We start from the raw sequence: 21,476 nt of genomic DNA, 5'->3' as shown, positions 1-21,476 counted from the left end.
TTAAACTACTAGACTTCAGCATTGTTCTTAACCACAAACTGCATCTTTATGGCCAGCCAGATTTACATAGTTTGGGGCTTAAGATCACGAGAGAGAGAGATTAAGAGAAACTGGTTGGTTACCTGGCAGTTCCGATAATTGAGTAGCAATTAGCCCAACTAACCATTAATATGAAGTTAATAGGGCTGTCTTCCTCTGTACAAAGAAGAGTACATAGCACCTTTCCATGTGAAAAGGATACGTTTACTTTGTCTTGAAAACAGTGTTAAGGAGTTATTGCATGTTATCAGTAATTTTTAAATAAAGATGCTCTATAAACCCAAATTCCCCTCTTGGTACACATGGAAGGTGATATAGCATTGTAAGTAAGAGCCTGGAGTGGAGTACCTGTCTGTCCTGTTTGTGTCCTGATTCTGACACTTACTAGCTGTGTGACCTTAGCAAATCCCTTAACTTCTCTCTGCCTTGATTTCCTAATCTGTAAAACAAGGGTAATAATAGGGTCTACTTTTAGAGTTGTTGGCTTTAAGTGAATTCCTTATGAAAAGTATTACAGCAATATCTGCCACAGGGCAAGCTATGTAAACACCTACTGTGTAATTATTTATTACATTAAGGTGGTACATTTAAATGACTCATAAATGTTGTAGCAAACACATGATGTGCCATGTCTATTTGGTGGCTTTCTCTATTTGATACCCACACGGCCTTAAATAACCCCAAAACATAGTCTTTGTCCCAAGATAAAAGTTTTTTATTTAGTGGGTGCAAAAAGTTGGACTATCTCTTTTACTTGAAGGTATGGAGAGGAAAAACATTTTATTTAAAACACTAATATTTAGGAGAAGAATGCAAAGTTTGTGTGAATTTTAAAATGTTGAAATGAGAGCCCCTTGGGGTTGTGCACTTAGACAAGCATACTTCTCTCCATACATACACACATTTACACAAACTTATAGTGTTCATTCTCCTCTATTGATCTTTGTAAGGTATATACATTAAAAAAAAAAATCTCATGCAAAGCCACTGTGCACTCATGGTGGGCCTCCTATCAGTCTTCAGGGTGCAGCCAGAACAAAGTCAGCCTCAGCCAACTGCTGGCCTAGGGTGATTCTGACTGTGGGAGAATGCTAACATTTTTTGAGTGCACAGTCTGAGAGAGGCTGTAATGGGCATGCAAACTTTTCTGTCTTCCCAACAAAATTATGAGCTAAATATTCTTTTTCCCATTTTATATGTCATAAGATTATATCTCAGACAAGTGAAATAATATATCAAAGTCTTAATTTGCAGAGCTAGGATTTAAACTCAGGTCTAATGCTAGTATGCTTGATCCTTTATATCCTTATCTCCTTCCAGGCAATAACTGGTCATTTTGGTTCAGTCAGTCATTCATTTAGTCTGTTGTCAAGTAATATGACATATTAGCAAGTATTGGTCATATATATTGCTTGTACAACTTTGGACAAATCATTTGACCTCTGAATGTTAACAACTTGCATGGTAAATTATAAAATTGGACTAGGTCAGCGGTCGCCAACCAGTGGTCCATGAGGTCTGAAAGGTTGGTGACCACTAGACTAGGTTGGTCTCTGAGGCGCGTTGGATTCCTTAGGTCTTCGGCGTCCTAAGAGTCTTCTGATCCTGTTAGAATTCTGAGGGTTCACCTTTTCACATTGTGCCTCTTCCTCGTTACCTCTTGCAGTTATTGCCTTAGCTTGTGCATTATTCATTTCTTAAATGGATCACTTTTTTAAAAACTGGCTTTTTTAGAATTTCAAATTTGAAGGATTCTTGGTAAATCACAAAGTCACTTTACAAAGAACAAAAAAATTTGGTTGTTAGTAAATGCTGCCATCTTGTGTTTACCATTTAATGAGAGAAAAAGTTAAAATGAGGAAAAATTAATTTTTTTATTATTTGTTTTTGGTTGTCAAGCCATCACAAAATGTCAGGAGTCTTTGTCTAGAAGTAAATGACAAAGATTTATTCAAGGGTCTTAAGATTTGCAAATCAGAAAAATTACCAGGTAACAAACACCTAGAGCAGGGGTCCTCAAACTTTTTAAACAGGGGGCCAGTTCACTGTCCCTCAGACCGTTGGAGGGCCGGAATATAGTTTAAAAAAAAAACTATGAACAAATTCCTATGCACACAGCAGCGGCAAAAACACCCGGCAGGCCGGATAAATGTTTTCAGCGGGCTGCATGTGGCCCACAGGCCGTAGTTTGAGGACCCCTGACCTAGAGTGTTCTGAAGAAAACAGAACACTTGGAAGTTCTTATAGTACATTCTTGAGAAGAAACAGTCCTGCATTTATAGCCTCTGGTTTGGTCTGAAATGACAATCTTTGATGTCCAGTGGTCTGGAGAATGGATGTCAGGTGGTCTGAACACATGAACATTCTTTCCTAAACTTTTAAGAATTGGCTATGGGGTGAGTGTGTGTGTGTGTGTGTGTGTGTGTGTTCTCCAAGCATTGATACACTACTGAAAGTCAAAAGTTTAAGTTTGTAGGCTACTTAAAGCAAAAATAGAATCATTTTCTCATGCTTCAGCCTAATTGATATTAGTCCATTAGCAGCTTGACTATAGTGACTGCATTTTATTTCTTCACTCTTTTCTCATGATGGAACTTTAAAAAAATAAACACCTAGTCATTTAATTTAGTAGTCCAGTAACCTTGCACAGATTGACATTGCTAATTTAAAAGTGGCATTGTCCGTTTAAAATAATTTTGACATTTGTTTATGATACCTTCTTTTCTATTATCCTTACTCAACAAAATTGTTAAAGGAAAATGGAAGAGCTATATAGGATTTTTAGAGTTGTTTATTTGTATGGTATATTCACTTGCACCAAAAAATATAAAGTGAAACTGACTTTAAAAGCAGATGACACTGGACATTTGTTGTATGGGGCAGCATACCAACTATAAGGAACAGCATTTCACAGACAAGCTAAATTGTCATTCAAGAGCAAGGCTCCTGGCTTCAAGTTCAAGATGGTGGAGTAGGAAGATCCTCAGCTCCTCTCATTGACACCAAAAGAAAACCACATACAGAACTGAGAATGACCTGAAGACTAGTAGAACAGGCTTTCTACAACTATGGATATGAAGAAAAAGCCACATTGAGATGGGTAGGATGGGTAGAGATTAAGTCTAGTCACCCACCTATGCCCCACTCTCCATATAGCTGTCTCACTAGTGGGAGAGATATCACAACCACAGAGTTCCCCCATGAAGAGCAAAGGGGTCCGAGTCCCAGCATGAGGGACCTGCACCAGGAAGAGGAGTCAGCATTAACATCTGGCTTTGAAAACCAGCAAGAGCCAAAGGGCTGTAGGAAACCACAGTTGTGCTCTTTCTGAGTCTCAGAACAGAGGCAGCCGTTTGAAAAGCACCTAGGTCATACGTGAAGGTGATACATTGACTAGTTATAAGGTATGTGCTGCAATTTTCTCCTGATTCAAGTGCTAGTAGGGCTCATTTTTCCCCTTTCTTTACTCGTTCTACCTAGTTGGTCCGATGTTAGCATGCACCATTTCTGACACTCCATTAACCTTGCTAACACTGTTCACCCTACCCTAGCTTATCCCTGAGGACTCACCCAGGCTAACTCCCCTCTAAAGCAGCTCCTGCCGTGCCATGTCCAGTGGGCAGCCTCAGTTGGCACCACACACATAGCAGTGTGTTTACAACATTGAGGCTAGGCTTCACAGCCAGCCACACTAAAGGCCTGCTTTACACACCAGTGAGCCCACCACAGTTGTGGCCAGTACTCACAGCCAAATGGGTCAGGAACCAGCATCACCTGCCAGTGTGTCCATAGAAGTTGTGGCCCAACCACAAAAGGAGGCCAACTAGTTCACCCAGGAGAACACCTCTGGAGCACTTGACTTTGGTGACAAGGGAGGATTCCACCACTGGGCCCCATAGAACACCTTCTAAATTAGATCACTTTTCAAAACCAGGAGTTGTAGCTCACCTTTACCTAATACATGGACACAAAGAGGGAAAATGAGGAGAGAAAAGAATATGTTCTAAACAAAAGAAAAAAAGATTAAACCCCAGAAGAAAAAAACTAAATTAAACAGAGGTAAGCTGTCTACTAAAGATTTCAAAGTAATAGTTATAAAGATGCTCATCAAACTCTGCAGACAAATGGATAAACTCAGTGAGAACTTCAACATTATAAAAAAGAACCTATCATAACTGAAGAATATGACAACTAAAACGAAAAATATATGGGAGGGAATCAACAGCAGATCAGATGATGCAGAAGAATGGATCAGCAATCAGGAAGACAGGCTAATGGAAGTAATGCAATTGGAAGATCAGGAAAAAAAAATAATTTAAAATGATGAGGATTTTTAAAAAGAGGATAGCATAAGGCAGTGGTTCTCAACCTGTGGGTCACGACCCCTTTGGCAGTCGAATGACCCTTTCACATGGGTCGCCTAAGACCATCCTGCATATCAGATATTTACATTACAATTCATAACAGTAGCAGCATTACAGTTATGAAGTAGCAACGAAAATAATTTTATGGTTGGGTCACAACATGAGGAACTGTATTTAAAGGGACAGAAGGATGAGAACCACTGGATAAGGGATCTCTGGGACAACATCATCAAGCATACTAATATTCGAATCATTGCAGTTCCAGAAGAGAGATAAAGGGACAAAAAAACCTATTTAAAGAAATAATGGCTGAAAACTTCCCTAACCTGGTGAAGGAAACGAGCATCCAAGTCTAGGAAGCAGAGAGTCCCAAACAAGATTAACCAAAGTGACCCACACCAAGATACATTACATTACAATTAAATTGTTAGAAGTTAAAAGGAGGGCATCTTAAAAACAGCATTAGAAAACCAACATACACAGGAATGCTCATAAGATTATCAGCTGATATTTCAATAGAAATTTTGCAGGCCTAAAAGGAGTGGCACAATATAGTCACCATGATGAAAGGGGAAAATCTTCAACCAAGTCTATTCTACACAGCAGGGTTATCAATTCAGAATTGAAGGAAACATCAAGATTTTCCCAAAAAAGCAAAAGCTAAAGGAGTTCATCACTACTAAACCAGCATTACAAGAAACAGTAAAAGGAATTCTTTAAGTGGGAAATAAAGCACAAAACCAGAAATAAAATATGCAAAAGAAAAAAACTCTCACTAGTAAAGGCAAACAATAGTGAAGATAGTAAACCAACCATTTATAAATCTAGTATGAAAACAACTAAAATAGCAATAAGTATATACCTATCAATAATCACTTTAAATGCAGATGGACTAAGTGTTCCATTCAAAAGACATAGGGTTACTGAATGTATATTTTTTTTAAGACTTACATATGAGACTCACTGCCTATGTAAGACTCATTTCATATCTAAGGACACTCACAGATTTAAAGTAAAGGGATAGAAAAAGATACTTCATGAAAATGATACAAAACCAAAGAAAAGCTGGGATGGCAATAGCTATATCAAACAAAATGGGCTTTAACCAGTTAACGGCCAGGCGTCCAAAACGGAAACCATCCCGCTTGCATCTATAGACGCTTATGGCATACAAAGGGTTAAAACAAAAGCTATATAAAAGAGACAAAGAAGGACCCAGCAATTCTATTTTTGGGTGCTTATCTGAAGAAAACACCAATTCAAAAATATATACACACCCCTATGTTTAGTGCAGCATTGCATACAATAGTGAAGATATGGAAGCAGCCTAGGTGTTCATCAATAATGAATGGATAAAGAAGTGGACATATGTATAGTACCTGCTTTCTTCTTCCTTATGCTTTTACTGATATTCTCTCTAGTGGCCGCAGTGACATATCTGGGCTCACAAAACCAATACATGTCAGAATTAGTTGAAACTGAGTATTCTGACTCTTGTTTAGGACAAGAATATAAAATCACCAACAGTAATATCTTTAATTGTCAAATTGCTGTATATTGTTCCATTTCACTTGGCTATTTTGTTAAAATGTTTTCTTTTAATTTCAGGCCACTGAAAGGTATGATATATTTGATCCACGACAGTTTATTTCAGTCCAGGAATCTACAGTGGTGACAAGGACATGGGACTCCTCCTGCCAGATTCCAGATGGTTCAATACAATTGACATCCTGGCTGACAACTGTGAAAAAGAACCTTGGATTATTTTATTTTATTTTTGTGGGACACCACAATCCAAAATCCATAGAACACATCAGGTAACCTCTCTTTTTAAGAAAAAAACATTCCTTTTTTTTTTTTTTTTTTTTTTTTTTCCTAAATCTTACATATAAAAAGCAAGGAGCCAGGATATTTTACTAGTAAGTATCCCTTTCCTCCTTAGTAAGCTTATTGTTTTTAGAATGAAACAGTTAACCTTGGTACTGAATATAATCAAGGAAGACATGTTCTTTATCCAATTGAGTCTACCTGTGACTTGAGAATTTATTTCTCTCTCTTTTTTAAAACTTTTCAGATATATTTGCCCCCTCAATTTTATCATGAAATTTTTGTAAATACAGGAAAGTTAAAAGAGTTTTACAGTGAGCAAACATATAACCACTCCTAGATTCTACCATTAACATTTTATCGTACTTACTTTAACCTGCACTTGTTCATATATATCCATTCCTCTGTCTAGCCATCAGTATATCTTAATTTTTTTATGCATTTCAAAGTAAGTTGTTCTTGTTCTCATCGCAAAAAAAATTGTAATTATGTGAGGTGATGGATTATGGTAATCATTTAGCAATATATACTTGTGTTATATTGTCATGTCATACACTTTAAACTTATACATGATCATAAAGCTAGAAAGAAAAAGTTGTTTACATCAACTTCTGCTCTTCAAGTTTACATTTGCTAAAATGACAGCTATCTCTGATACATTTTTATTTGATATTCAATGTAAAGTCCCCAGTGTTTTTTTAAACTCACTAAAAACATGAAATATATTGGCATCTTATCTGCTTGCTCTCCTACGGAATCCATATACTAGACCGTCTGGTAATATATGTCCTCTGGCATTGAATCACATAAATGAGGAGAGTTTTAAATTCTTGATTCATAAAGCCAAACAGTTATTAATCCAGATGCACAGCTGTATTTTGTATAAAATGTTGCTGTTTGTTTCGTTAATTATTTCCTTTCATAATTGCAGGTAATTTAAGAAATTTACAATTTGAGAAATGTAGACAAAAGCTATGATAGGAAAATGTTTTCTGACACGATGATATTTATATTATTCATTGATAGAAAAAAATTTCTGATGTTATCTAAATACACATTTATCATACCCCAATTAGCCATTGCCTCCCATCTCAATATGGCTAATGTTTCTTAAGAACTTTCACAAGTGGTCTGTGCATGAAAATCACCTCATGCCTTTATTATAATTCTTATCTCATTATATTGACTTTTTTTTTTTCTTTAATTTGAACTGGTCTGGCACTAAATTGCCTATTTCTTGAAAGCAGGAGTTCTGCTTCTCTCTGGGAATACCCAGCATTATTTCTGGGACACAGAAAGTACTTACTCAATATTATGTAATAACTCAATGTAAGAAATGTTAAATTAATTTTTTTTCTTTTCTTTTTCCTAAGGCTTCAGGTTCCCTGTAGAATTCTAAAATAACCTTTGCTGATGAGGATGTCTGATATTGTTACTGTAAAAAATGAAACTGAAACAATGAAGGATTTGGAGGCAGAAGTGAAAGATACAACCAGAGTTGAAAATCTTACCAAATCAGAGAACTATGGGAAGATTTTAGCAGAGAAGAATGAACATTGTATTGACAACAATATTGATTTTCAGGTAAACAGGATTTTTCTCTCTGGATACAAATGCTGAATATTCAGTATATAATTGCCATCGTCATAAAAAAACTTACTTTCAGGATAAGTTGGCCCATTGAGGTATGCTTATCAGCCAGTTTTTGAGCCATCTGTATTAGCTTGTGGGGTCTAATTCTTTGATTTGCTTGTATCATATAATAATCTTCATTTCTGTGTAGCAATACTTTTTTTATTGGCTTCCTACGTTTTCATTCCACTCTGCCCCTAATCAGTATTGTGGGAGTTCAGAATTTAACTGAAGAGCTCTTAGAGGATAGAAGAATAGAGAGAGGGGAACTGCAGAAGTTCTTTTGGCAAAAACAGCCTTCAGTGGAAGCAATCAACCATGACTGAGAAAAAAGATTGGAGAGGACAAAAAAGTCACTAAGGCTTTCGATGCTACACATATATGATGACTAGAACTAACCACTGTGAAGGCTTTTAATTTCAGGTGTAGAAAGAAATTGAGGAGTTGGTCAAGATTCAAGATAGGTAATAATTGTTTCAAGTAGTATTTAAAGTATTTAGTTCTAGGTGCTCCAGCAGAGGGCCAACAATTTTAAAACAGAATTTACTAAAACTCTATTGTGTTTTATTTTTTAAACATGATTTGTGAGTTGGAAAATGGAACAGGGTTTGGCTGAGTGCAGTTTCTATTTCACAAGGAGTCAAAAGAAGGCCCTCCCTAATATTTAACTGGCAGATGGGCTGGCCTGGAAGGTCTAAAACTGTTTTTAGACAAATGGCTGGAATGTAGGCTAGATGAAACTGGGAGCACCTATCAGTAGTCCCTCCAGCATGTAGACCCCAAGGGAGTCAGACTTATTATGATGACTCAGGGGTCCCAGAAAGAATGTTCAAAGAGTCAAGTAAAACTGCAAGGTCTCTTTAGACGAGGCTCAGAAGTCCCCGAATGTCACTTCCACTATTGTTTTTTGATGACCCATGTCAGTAAAGCCAGTCAAGATTCAAGGAAAGGGGAATTAGACCCTTACAAAAGGTAGTCCCTTAGTTTACCACAAAAAGTTATCTTAAAATACTGTCTTTAACACTTCGGTTTAAGTTTAACCCTGTGAATATAGAATTCTACTTCTGGTAGAAATATTCTATAATTCTTCCCGTATCCTAAAGACTTGAGAGCTACATGCTAAAAATTATACCTTCATTTTTTCTGATAAGTAAAGAAAGGTCTTTTTAAGGTTGTTTTATTCAGTCAGAAACTTTTTATTACCTATTTGCCAAAATGATAGCAACTCATATACCTATAAAAAAGCAATTAGGCCCATTGGTTAAGTACAGTCCAGTGGTAATTATCTAAGAAATTGGGAGGAATACTACTACTAGTCATTCTTAGTAATAGCACTTTTTAAAACAAAAAAATTGCCATGCCTGCAGTCAGTACACTGGGTGATGGCAGCATGCCAGGATCCTGATTGAATCAGAAAATCTGCTAAAATCTTACTGCATTCCTGATTGAAGTACTAAAAGATTTCCTTTTAGTCTCTTTTCTATACCTGATGGTCACACTTCCAGGCTATGCTTATCAAACAAGCGATTAATTTGGATTATTACATTTCCTCCCAGGTCTGTTGTGTTGCTCTTGTCAATAAGTATAAAAACATTTTGATGACTACTATCACATAGACCACTAGAGTATAGCCCAGTTGTTGGTACTCTAGGGAAATTTCATGCATTCTCCAAACACTTATTGAAAACCTATTCTATGCCAAGGAAATATTATAGTAAGCAAAAATGGGCATGGTTTCTGCCATCATGTTCCATATAGCATGGTGACTGTAAAGATGGCAAAGAGAAACAGAGAATATGAGAATTCATTTTATGTTCATCCATGAATGCTATATGCATAGCTTACTCAGATGTTTATTAAGAGTGTACATGTGAGACTATTTACTCTGCTTGGAGCTTTTTGATGTCCAAGGATGCCTCCATGCCAAGTGTCTGGCAAGGGACTTAGAGTCTAAATAACTTATACAGAAGAGATTTAAGTAATGGATATTAGGAATAGAAGTAGGTAAAACTAGAAAAAAATGTTTTACCTAATGTAAAAAAATAAAATCAACTGAAGTTACCTTTCAACTTACTGTGGAGTTAACTATTATAAAATGTCTTTTTTCTAACATACTACTTAGGTATTTCATCTTTCTTTGGTACCTCTAAGATACTGCCTAAAAGTTTAATTTTAAATAGGAACTATTATTTTTACTCAAATTTAGATGTGTGCACCAATTATAATGTAGGTTTCCTATTAAGAATTTTGAATAAGCCAAATATTTCTCTCCTGTCATTCTGAAAGTCGGCTACCATGAATATAACATATCTATTGTCTTGCTTCAACGTAGTAATATTTAAAGTGACTTAGGATAATGGAAATGTTTTCCTGAAGAACCGTACATTTCATCCATTTCCAAGTCTTAATTTCCTGACTGTCCCTTAGTAGTTTATTTAGAAAAACTCATTTTTAAATGAGCGGTTGTCATAACTTCTTTTATACTGTGAAGAAATCTTATGATTTTCTACTATTAAGGAAAGTATTTACATCCTATATAATAAAAGCCTAATATGCTAAGTGTCCAGTCATCCAGTCATTCATTCAACCAATCAAAGCGTAATATGCTAGCTATAAGGTTTAGGCTGCTCAGCCACTCGCTATGATGTGCACTGACCACCAGGGGCAGACCCTCCAACCAGTAGGTTAGCTTACTGCTGGGGTCTGGCCCATCGGGACTGAGTGAGACGGGCCAGACACTCCCTGGAGCCCTCCTGCAGTTCCTCCCCAGCTGGCCAACCTCCCGCATCCCTCCCAACCCCGATCGTACACCAGTGGAGTCCTTCGGCCTGGCCTGTGGCCTCTCACAATCCAGGACCCCTTGGGGAATGTCAGAGAGCCAGTTTCGGCCCAATCCCACAGGCCAGACCAAAGGACCTGACTGGTGCACAAATTCATGCACCAGGTCTCTAGTAAAAAATAATTTCTTCAAACTAGAGAGAGGCCAACAAACATTAGACCTCACCTGGGATAGTTCCAACTAGAGATGATCTCAGAGCTCCTTGGCCTTTTCTTTTATAAATAATTCTACTGTGTGATGCTTTACCCTTTAGAAAACATTAGTTGTCTTTTATATAAGTTTTAGGACTACTTTCTTAAGAATTTCTTAAGAATACTTTAGAGCTAATTCAAATAGTGTGTGTTAATGTCAAGAAGGTAACTTTCCCACATAATTGCCTGAAGTTGTTCTGAACTGTTGATGATGATCCCAAATAATTGTGAAAGATTTTTTGATTAGTAACTTTTCTACTGCCATACACTATTTCTATTGCAAACCTTAAGTTATATTTTAAACTTTCTATGATCATTAGGTATTTGGAACTGGTGAGATGTCAGGCTTCTAAATCCAGAAAAAATTTAATATGTTAGACTAATAATCTTTAATATAGGATAAATGGGGTGGGAGTTGCTTTGTTTCTCTTTGTATAACTTATTTGTATGGCCTCTATTGTGTGATTTTTCTCAGGGGTAGATTTCTCAGATTAAATTTAGGTAAATTGTTGATTTTTACTGTCATTTACTTGAAACATAAACTTAGGAACCTTGTGTTCTGCTTACTTATTAAAGATTCAAACTCAACTTTCTCATTTTTTTTTACAGTTGTATCTTTGTACTTGGCAAATGCGTTGTCTGGGAGTATTCATCTGTCTATGTGCATATAAACATGATTCAAAGCATATTTTGGAAAAGTTCAAACAATTCCTCTCCCCATTAATTATTTGTGAACAATAGGATGGCCAGTTCAAATTGTGTTGGTAACCCTTGTTGTGGAGGAAAAAAGAGAACTGATTTTTGTTAACTAGGCTTCATATGCCAGTATGCATGAACAGCTTCTGATATGTATATATACGCACACACATATATGTATGAAATCTGTTGAAGTAGGTGTTTAATATATTCTCAGTTTCTGTAAAAAGCCCTTTGATAATTAAGATGAGCCTTTACATCAAGTTCTTTTGCATTTGTTTAAAAAGGGGAAGTAAGGGATAAGAAAGCAATGCCAATCCAATAATATTATCAGAAAAACTCGGTACAGACCACACTTCTCCAACAGTGAGGTAAATGGGATGAAACATGCAAAGAAGTTTCTGTTTAAAGGGTTGAATAAGTCTGTCTATGTAAAATTATAGAAATCTTAACTATTTTGCTATCTGTCTAACATAAAAATGATGTATATAATGTAACTGGTACATAGTTAGAGCCTAGCAATGGTAGATGCTATTAGTAATATACTATTGCCCTGGCCAGGTGTCTCAGTTGGTTAAAGCATCGTTTCATACACCAAAGGTTGCAGTTCGATTACCGGTCAGGACATGCAGGTCAGGGCCATTCCTTGGTTGCAGGTTCAATCTCTGGTCAGGACATGTACGGTAGGCAACCGATGGATGTTTCTCTCTCACATTGATGTTGCTCTTTCTCCAAAATTAATAAAAACATATCCTTTGGTGAGGATTAACAAATAATGATTATTATTATAATAATCCCAATTGTTTTATTATTAACATTAGCACAACTATATGGCACCTAGAGAGCCAGTGGCACAGCCAGGACTCAATCCTAGCCTACCTCCGTGTGCTTTTTCCAGAGCACTGTGCTGCTTCAGTCATGACCATTCCCAACCTTATTTGGCCTGACTGCCCTAAAAGCATCATCTGTGTTCCAGTGCATATTAAGTAAACTCAAGCTCTTTTTGCTTAGTCTTGTAGATGCTAAAACACATGCTGAAATCTGGAGGAGATAATTACACATCCATGTTCGTAGAAGCATTATTCACAATAGCTAAAACATGGAATCAACCCAAATGCATCCATCAACAAATGAAAGGATATTTCATTGTATTGAACATCATTAAATAATACCCTCAAATATGCAATATTATTTAGCCTTAAAAAGAGAGGAAATTCTTTAGTAATATGCTACAACATAGATGAACCTTGAGGTCATTGTGCTAAGTTAAATAAGCCAGTCATAAATGTCTGTTTAAAGGGTTGAATAAAAGTCTGTCTATGTAAAATTATAGAAATCTTAACTATTTAAGATTTACAAAAAGACATACAATTTGACCTATATCAGGTACTTAGAGTAGTCAAAATCATAGACAGAGAGTGGTTGCCAGGGCTTGGGATCGGGGGAGAATGATAATTATGTTTAATGAGTTCAGAGTTTAAGTTTTACAAGATGAAAATAATTATAGATATGGATTATGGTGATGGTTGTACAACATTATGATTATATTCAATACCACTGAACTATACACTTGGAAATGGTTAAAATGTTAAATTTCATGTTTTGTATATTTTCCAAAATAAATATAAAAATGGGGGAAAGGGGAAAGGTGTGGTTTAAATAATAAAATCTATTTGAGATGGGTGGGTAGGCGGAAAGAGATCAACCAAGTAAGTTGTATGCATTATACATACATACATAACCCGCGGACACAGACAATAGGGTGGTGAAGGCTTGGGGCGAGGGATGGGGGCAGTCTAGAAGGGGTCAATGGGGAATAAAGACTTAATTTTTTAAAATAATTTATTTTTATTTAAAGCCAAATCTAGCTATCAAATTGACACCAAAAATATAAAACAAAGGTTATTTTCTTTAATAAACCAAACTTGTTTTCTCTGCTTTGTTGTGTGTGCATGTGTGTATAGTACGCTTTCTGGTATATATTATTTCAGTTCTTTGCTATTTGAAATGAAATAGTGACTTTTATTGAATAATGCTTTACATATGAAGTAGTGTATTAGTTTTCTATTGCTGCAGAGCATATTACCACAAACTTAGAGCATAACACAATACCCAATTATCAACTCAGTTGTAGACATCAGATCTGTAGATTAGAAATTAGTTTGGGCTCAAGTAACCTCTCTGTTTAGGATTTCACAAAGCTGAAATCTAAAGTGTTGGCTGGACTGGGCCCTTATCTGAAGACTGGGGGGAAATTTGCTTCTGGGCTCCTTCCAGTTATTGGCTGAACTCAGTTGCTTGCAGTTGTGGGTCTGAGGTCCACATTTCCTGACTGACTGTAGGCGAAGGGCCACTGTGCTCCTAGAGGCTGCCTGCAGGCCTTCTCACAGAGCCCCTCCATCTTCAAAGCAAGCAGTGGTGTGTCCGTTCCTTCTTGCCCTTTGAATCAGATTTGCCTTTCTGCTCCCAACCAAAAAATGCGGCCCAGCTAGCGTAGCTCAGTGGATGAACGTCGACCTATGAACCAGAAGGTCAAGGTTCGAGTCTCAGATTGCACACTCAGTGGTGGGTATGCAGGAGGCAGCTGATCTATGATTCTCTCTCATCATTGATATTTCTATCTCTCTCTCCCTCTCCCTTCTCTGAAATCAATAAAAACATTTTAAAAAAACAAGTGAACTGAAATAACTTGACCAGGGTCACCTACTAATGAGCAAAGCCAGAAATTTAAATCCAACTCTACATATGAATACAGTTTTTACTTGACAGTTAATCATCTCTTTTATTTTAAAAATTTTTAGCAGAAAGTTTTGTACCCTAGATACTTAGAATTGTAAGGAATTAAAGCAGAGAACAGGAGTAAGTCACACATTATTTTCCCTTCTGCCTTTTTGCTTGCATTCATCTATTGATTTTCTCCCAGCTTTTCTTCAAGTCCTTTCTCTATTCAGTATAACTTCTTTTAGTTCTATTTTTGGATATGAGTTACAATTAGAAATTTCCTTGAACAAATTATAGAGTAAATCGAAACAAAAGACAATGCCAACATGCAGAAGCTCTTAGGCAGTATGGCCATGTGTATATGTGGTGTATACAAACTATTTTCTTCTCTGTAAGAAATGAAAGTCATTTTTCTTTATTTTTTCTATTTTCCTTTTGTGTTTGTTACTACTAATTTGTATGTAATGTGGGTAATCCAGAATCAGAATCCCAAAAATACAATGCTCTTGTCTCAAGAACTTTGGGCTCAGCATGAGGGACAGGACACACTGGTACTGCAGATTCTCATTTCTGTTGGTTCTGCAAGGAAGGCTCTTTTGGATATTAGAGTGACATGATGACTCTTCTTTCATATGTGAATATACTAATCTACGTATTAAGGACTTTTTATCTGTTTTATGTTTGGTCCCTGGCTTTAATGAGTATAAATGATAGGTACCTGGGATTAGAGTTAGAGAGGTAGATCGGAAGGAGGTTGGAGGAAGGAAAACATGTTTAAAAACCATCTGGCTCTGGTTCAGAGTCACTTCAGCTGCTTTCCCAAACCAAAGCCTGATATCGATATCACACACTAGAACTTTTGCTCCATTGGGTTCCCCAATCATGTGATTGGTGATTTGGCAATTATGTTGGACGTGTACATTGGAACTTTGATCTCTTTTCTTTATATCTGCTTCATTGCCTTACCCTGGACCAGGCAAACATGATTCTGTGACTAGTAAACTGGTGCTGTACTTTGTATGTGGCTGAAAATGCTCAGAAGATAGGTGGTTGTGCTCTGACTCAATGTGCATTTGCAACATTCTCCTTAGTATGTTTGGAACTTTGTTGAGCACAGATACTTAAAATTCCTCAGGATTTTTGTAGGGATTTTTCCTCCTAACTTTGCCTAAAGTGTAATATGTTATAAAATACTGAAGAAATATATTTTATTTTTCTACTACCTTAGAAGTTACCTTGTAATTTCATTTAGCTCAACACAGAAATTGTGGTAATTTGCTCACTTACAGAAAATGCCAATTCACACAAGGATTTTAAGAGAATCTTTTACAGGTGTGCTTTTGGGAGGAATCAGTACATTTTTACTTAAAACCAACTTTGATTTCCTCATTTTTTATTCTTTGTGCAGTTAGTTTCTCTGTGGCTTAGGATTATGAATTGAGAAGAAAACTTTCTGTTTCAACATGAAATGTAATATAAATCTTTCTTGTGTATTCAGCGGCCATTGCAGTCCTTTGGACAGACAGGAAAAAGGTCTAAGGTATAGTAAATATTTTGTGCTGGCATGCCAAGGGCCGTCCTTCATGCTTGATGAATCCTTGTTTTCATACAGCGCTGCATCAGTTTAGTTTTGTCATATTTTGTTTGGGGCAGAAAGCTTATTTTGTTTTATTTGGGTTTTGTCTTGCCTAGTTGCTTTTGTGCATTGCTTTTGTATCTTTAATGGTTTTTTTATAGAGAAAATGGCTTTCTCACCATTCTTTGGGTTTTGAAATTGGAATTATCCCCATTCTTGCTATTGCTATAATTTTCAAAACTGCAATTGTTTGTTTTCCCTCTTAACAATGGATTTTAGAGGTAATTAATGATATATATAACTTGTACATTTCACCTATGCCTATATGTGGCAGAAACTATAAAGACTTAAGAAACTCTAGGGGGCTTTTGGATATACACCCCAGATTTGTGAAATGTAGTGTTAATTTTAAATACTTTTCTTTAGTCAAGCTCAAAGTTAAAGCTAGTTCGGAGCCTTGCAGTATGTGAAGAATCTCCACCACCCCCTACAGCAGAGGTATCACAGGAGAACCAGGTAAAAAAAAAAATTATTATTTACAGACATGGTGGAATAACCTGCCTCCTGGAGAAATTTTTTCATAAGGTTAAATAAAAGTTGTATCTACACTCCGAAATCAAATTTTTTTAAGTTGTATGTGCATGTGTGTGTGTTATGTGTGTTTTTACTAAGAATTCATTTAATAATACATGATACAAGATACACATGAAAAGTGGGAAAACCTTGTTATGTCACTCTAAAATTTAGTATAATGATTTCTCTCTGGGAAAACTTAGGGATAATATAATTAAGTGGGAATATGGCTCTAAGGGAGTTATAAGTTATTTTGGAAAAGTAATAAAGTAGTACCTTCACTTAGTGGAATTGAGATGGAATTTACCCTTTTGATTTTGGCCTTTATAAGTTTGTCAAATACTGCTTGTGTGTGAAAGGAAACTATCCAAGACTTCTGCTTGATATATTATTTTACTTAAACTGAATGCATGGTGAAGCCAATTCTTATATTAGCTTGGCTCTAATAGTTGTCTTGAAACTTCTAATTCCTTTTCTGTCTATGCTTGTAAAATATAGAACTGAGATTTAAGCAGACAATTTGGTTTGCCCTTTGTATTTTTAATGCTATGACTACTTTTCTGTTAATCTCAGCTGTGGACTAATGTTTGCCTTCTCTTACATGGGCGTTATATATGAAATATGTTTGGACCCTTTACCAACATTTGTCTGTGATGATAACTTTGGCTGATAATGGCTTATTCTACTTTTTACAAGTTTAAGCAACATAAAATCCTCCTATATCCTAACAATTAGTTTCCAAAGAACTGAGGCAACTTTTTGGCTCTTTAAGAAGCGTACTAAAAAAGAAAGAAAGGAAAAGGCCATGAGAAGTTGTATTTCTTCTTTTTTTTTTTTAATAAATAGCAATTGTACATTTATTGATTCAGGCGAAATCTTATGCTTTGCCTTGATTTAAAAGATGATACTCTTAAAAGCCTGCTATACATACTGAAGATAGTTGTCACATATTTAGAATATGCCCTCTACACTTCTTTGCTTCCAAAATGTAAGAAGAGGCCCAGCCAGTGTTGCTCAGTGGTTGAGTGTCAAACTATGAACTAGGAGGTCACGGTTAGCTTCCTCATCAGAGCATATGCCTGGGTGGTGGGCTCAATCCTCAGTGTGGGGCATGCAGGAGGCAGTTAATCAGTGATTCTCATCATTGATGTGTCTCTCTCTCTCTCTCCCTCTCCCTTTCTCTCTGAAATCAATAAAAATACATTTTTTTTAAAATGGGAGGAGAAGATTTTTTAATTATTTGTCAGTAAAAAATACCAAAAAATCAGCTTCTTTTGGACTGTGCTCAAGTGATTCAGAGTTTATTTGTGATTTTATTTACAATTTAAAAACAGAAGAAAGCTATACGCATTCATTCTATAAAGTAATTATTTTTTTAACAATAAAATAACAGAATTTTCTAAGAAAAAGTAGAAATGCAGTCAAAATATTTTACTAAGAACTATTGCCTGAGAACATTTTTAAATGTTAGCCTTTGGCTTTTGCATGGTTGTTGATAAGGCTGAAGAGTTATGATACAATGTTTTTTAAAAATGTATTTCTTCTTTCTGTTGTTCAAAATGTTATACCATCCTAGCCTCATGGACTAATTATAATTAGTCCAAGGAGATTGAAAAAATGAGAAGGGTCAGGCATTCATAAGACTATTAATACAGAAAAATGCATTCTTTTTGAGAAAAACTGTAATGTGATTGTTGTTTTGTTGTTGTTGTTTTTTCAGTACATTTTACCTATCTGAAAAATATTGGGGCAAAATTCTTATAGTGCTACATAAATTTAGTGAAAATTTATATGGGAAAAATAACATCAGGAGTGTATTACAAATTAATGTATATACTATTGATCTCAGATTATAATTTTTGCATTCATAGTTCAAAGAGCTGTTATTCCACTTAATACATTTGTTCTCAATTTCTCTTAAATACAGTAATTTTTTTCTTTTGAGATAATAGCCTACTTTTACTGAACTTTTTCCAAGTCTTGAGTTAACTAAACTGCACCTGAATGGGAATAGGAAAATAAATTATTTCTCCTGAAATGTCCTAGTATCTAATTCTTGATGGGTAGAGACACTTTCCAACTAATAATGTTTGCTTCAGAATGTGATTTTTCAGGAAATAATATGGAGTAAAGCACATTAGTCAAAAGGTTGAGAGGCAATTAAAAGAGATGTTACTTGTGTCTAATGAGAGCTTATGAGAGGGAAGTGACCAGTAACAAATGTGAATGGCTGAGTGAGGAAGAATAAAGAAATTACAACTTCCTATGGAGATGTTGCTTATTTATAGTCAGAAGAGTTTGTGTATGGATTTCAGCATTTAAAATATGCCTAGTTTGTTTGCTAATGAAAACAAGGTCTCAGTATCAACCGAATCCAGACCTCAGTACATTAAGCTTCTAGATTTTTAAATACAATTAATCTTTTTTTTTAAATATATTTTATTGATTTTTTACAGAGAGGAAGGGAGAGGGATAGAGAGTTAGAAACATCGATGAGAGAGAAACATCGATCAGCTGCCTCCTGCACATCTCCTACTGGGGATGTGCCCGCAACCCAGGTACATGCCCTTGACCGGAATCGAACCCGGGACCTTTCAGTCCACAGGCCGATGCTCTATCCACTGAGCCAAACCGGTTTCGGCAATACAATTAATCTTGATAAAATAGTTTAATATCTGTAATTATAGTGTACAACTTTAATAGGAGAATTTAGAAATGAAATCTGATAGTCATTGGGAGTGCCTTTTGTGGTGGTCTAAATGTGAAATCTTTTCTTCCAACCTGGATTTCATGGATTTTCCTTGAGTAACAGGAATAGAAGCTGTAAGTCAGTAACACTTCTAGTATTCTACTTCCAAAACATACTTCTGGGATTCATTTTAAAATACCTATCTTACAATTACTTTAAAAATAAGGAAAGTAGATTAGAAAATGAGTCATAAGACAACAAGGATGGATCTTGAGAACATTATGCTAAATAAGATAAGTCAAATGGAAAAGGACAAGAACCATATCATTTCACAAAAAAACAACAAACAGTTCTGGCCGGTTTGGCTCAGTGGAAAGAGCATTGACCTTTGAACTGAAGCATCTCAGGTTTGATTCCAGTCAAAGGCACATACCTCAGTTGCAGCCTCGATCCCTCTGTTTGGGTCACATGCAAAGGCAACCAATCTATGTGTCTCTCACATTGATACTCATCTCTCTCTCTCCCCGCCCCCCTTCCCTTCAACTCTCTAAAAAGCAATGGAAAAATGTCCTCGGGTGAGGAGACTGGCTAGATTTCCAATGGTGAGCACACAATAGAGTATACAGATACATTACAAAGTTTTACACCTGAAATTTATATAATGTTATTAACCAATGTTACCCTGATAAATTTAATTTATAAAAAGGAAAATTAGTCATAATGAGAAAAATGATTACCAGTTGATGAATGTAGGAAGTTCAGCAATTTTAGTGAAAATTGCCAGTACATAGCTTTTGCACTATATTCTGAACATAAATTTGAACTGAGATGGAAGGGGAAGCAGAATTGAAGAGATGAAAATAGCAGTCAGCAAACCTATAGGAAAAAAATACTATATTTGATCTGAAATTTTTTGCCAATTACTATTTCAAAAAAAATAATGTTTCCTGGGGGGTCAGAGATGTTTAACAGAAATCCTGATGGCTGAAAGTTTAAGAACCCTGAAATTTATATTCCCTTTGATATTGACTTACTGTATTACCACCAACAACCATCTCCTAGAGAAGAGAAGTGGAGTAATTGTCTGATTGATGTTTTTCATCACCATGGACAACAGTATAATTTAGTCTACAATTATGTTTAGTAGAAATGGTCTGGATGTTATTCTGCCTTTCTTGATAACTTTGCCTGAATAAACATAGCTGTGTGACATTTACCATTTTAGGCTATATGAATTAATTTTCACTAATTCCTTTGGTTTTTGAAATTGGATGTAATGAGATTGTTTTAAAAATCAAATGTAGAATTAGTTCTCTTTTTCAGTCTTATATAATATGGTTACTTTACAGTGAATTACTATGTATCAGGAAGGAAAGCAATCTTGCTTGAAATCTTTCTAAACTTTGAGGTGATGGAGGAAGAACAGTGATACATAAATCTCAAATAATGAAAGTCATGTAAATTTGGTTTTGGATATTTTGTACTTACAGTTTTTTTATATGTCAAGAGAATGAAGGAATATGAGATTTTACCTATTTCTCTCTTTTCCCCCGCCCCCTCAAAAAAAGTACTTTTTACTAAGTGTTGACTTGATACTTATGTCTTCCTGTTGTCATGATTGATGATAATTGTATCTTTCCTTGGCATCTCCATTGCAGAAATAGGTTTAAAAGACCTTGGTTCTGATTCTCCAGGAGCTTTGCAAGTAGATATATTTAAACTGTTACAAAAAACATTTTTTTTCTCTAAAATAATTTCTAAGGTATGTTTCAGTTGATATAGTCAACATTTCAAATTTTGCTATCCAGACTTGAATAAATATGGTAAAAATATTTTTAAGTTGTATTCTACTTTGAAGAATCTAATTGGATAAAATAATAGTTTTCTTTTTTTTCCCCTCCACATACTTTTGTGTTACTACAGGTGTGTGGTATTAACTAAATTGCTCCATATTTTTATTTAAACTGATTTTACCTTCCAACAGGAGAAAATTCAGATCCAGTTAACACAATCATTTGAAAAAGAGGAGAAGCCCTCAAAAGATGAAGCAGAAAAAGAAAAAGCCAGTGATAAGTTACCCAGAAAAATGTTATCAAGAGGTTTGCAATTTATTTTTGTGGGGTTTTTAAAACAAAATTTTCCTTAATATATATATATATATATATATATACACACACACACACACTAGAGGCCCGGTGCACAAAAGTTTGTGCACTCAGGGGGGCAGGGGGGTCCCTCAGCCTGGCCTGTGCCCTCTCGCAGTCTGGGACCCCTCGGGAGATAGTGCCCTGCTGGCTTAGGCCTACTCCCGGGTGGCAAAGGGCAGGCC

At 35.8% G+C, this 21,476-nt stretch overlaps 1 protein-coding gene across 1 annotated transcript in view; it reads left to right on the top strand.

Moving 5' to 3' along the window:
- The first annotated feature begins 6,157 nt into the window (after positions 1-6,157).
- Positions 6,158-21,476, top strand: part of R3HDM1 (R3H domain containing 1) — a 112,248-nt gene continuing 96,929 nt past the window's right edge. The window contains exons 1-5 of the mRNA XM_081095379.1: positions 6,158-6,220; positions 7,604-7,814; positions 15,808-15,849; positions 16,312-16,401; positions 21,132-21,246. Of these exons, the coding sequence (XP_080951505.1) occupies positions 7,644-7,814; positions 15,808-15,849; positions 16,312-16,401; positions 21,132-21,246 (418 nt within the window). The 5' untranslated portion in view covers positions 6,158-6,220; positions 7,604-7,643. The remainder of the gene's footprint in view (positions 6,221-7,603; positions 7,815-15,807; positions 15,850-16,311; positions 16,402-21,131; positions 21,247-21,476) is intronic.

This window comes from Myotis nattereri (genome assembly GCF_964212035.1).
Source record: "Myotis nattereri genome assembly, chromosome: 7".
NCBI lineage: Eukaryota > Metazoa > Chordata > Mammalia > Chiroptera > Vespertilionidae > Myotis > Myotis nattereri.
The sequence above is the reverse complement of the archived record's forward strand: the minus strand, read 5'-3'. Positions and strand labels throughout refer to the sequence as shown.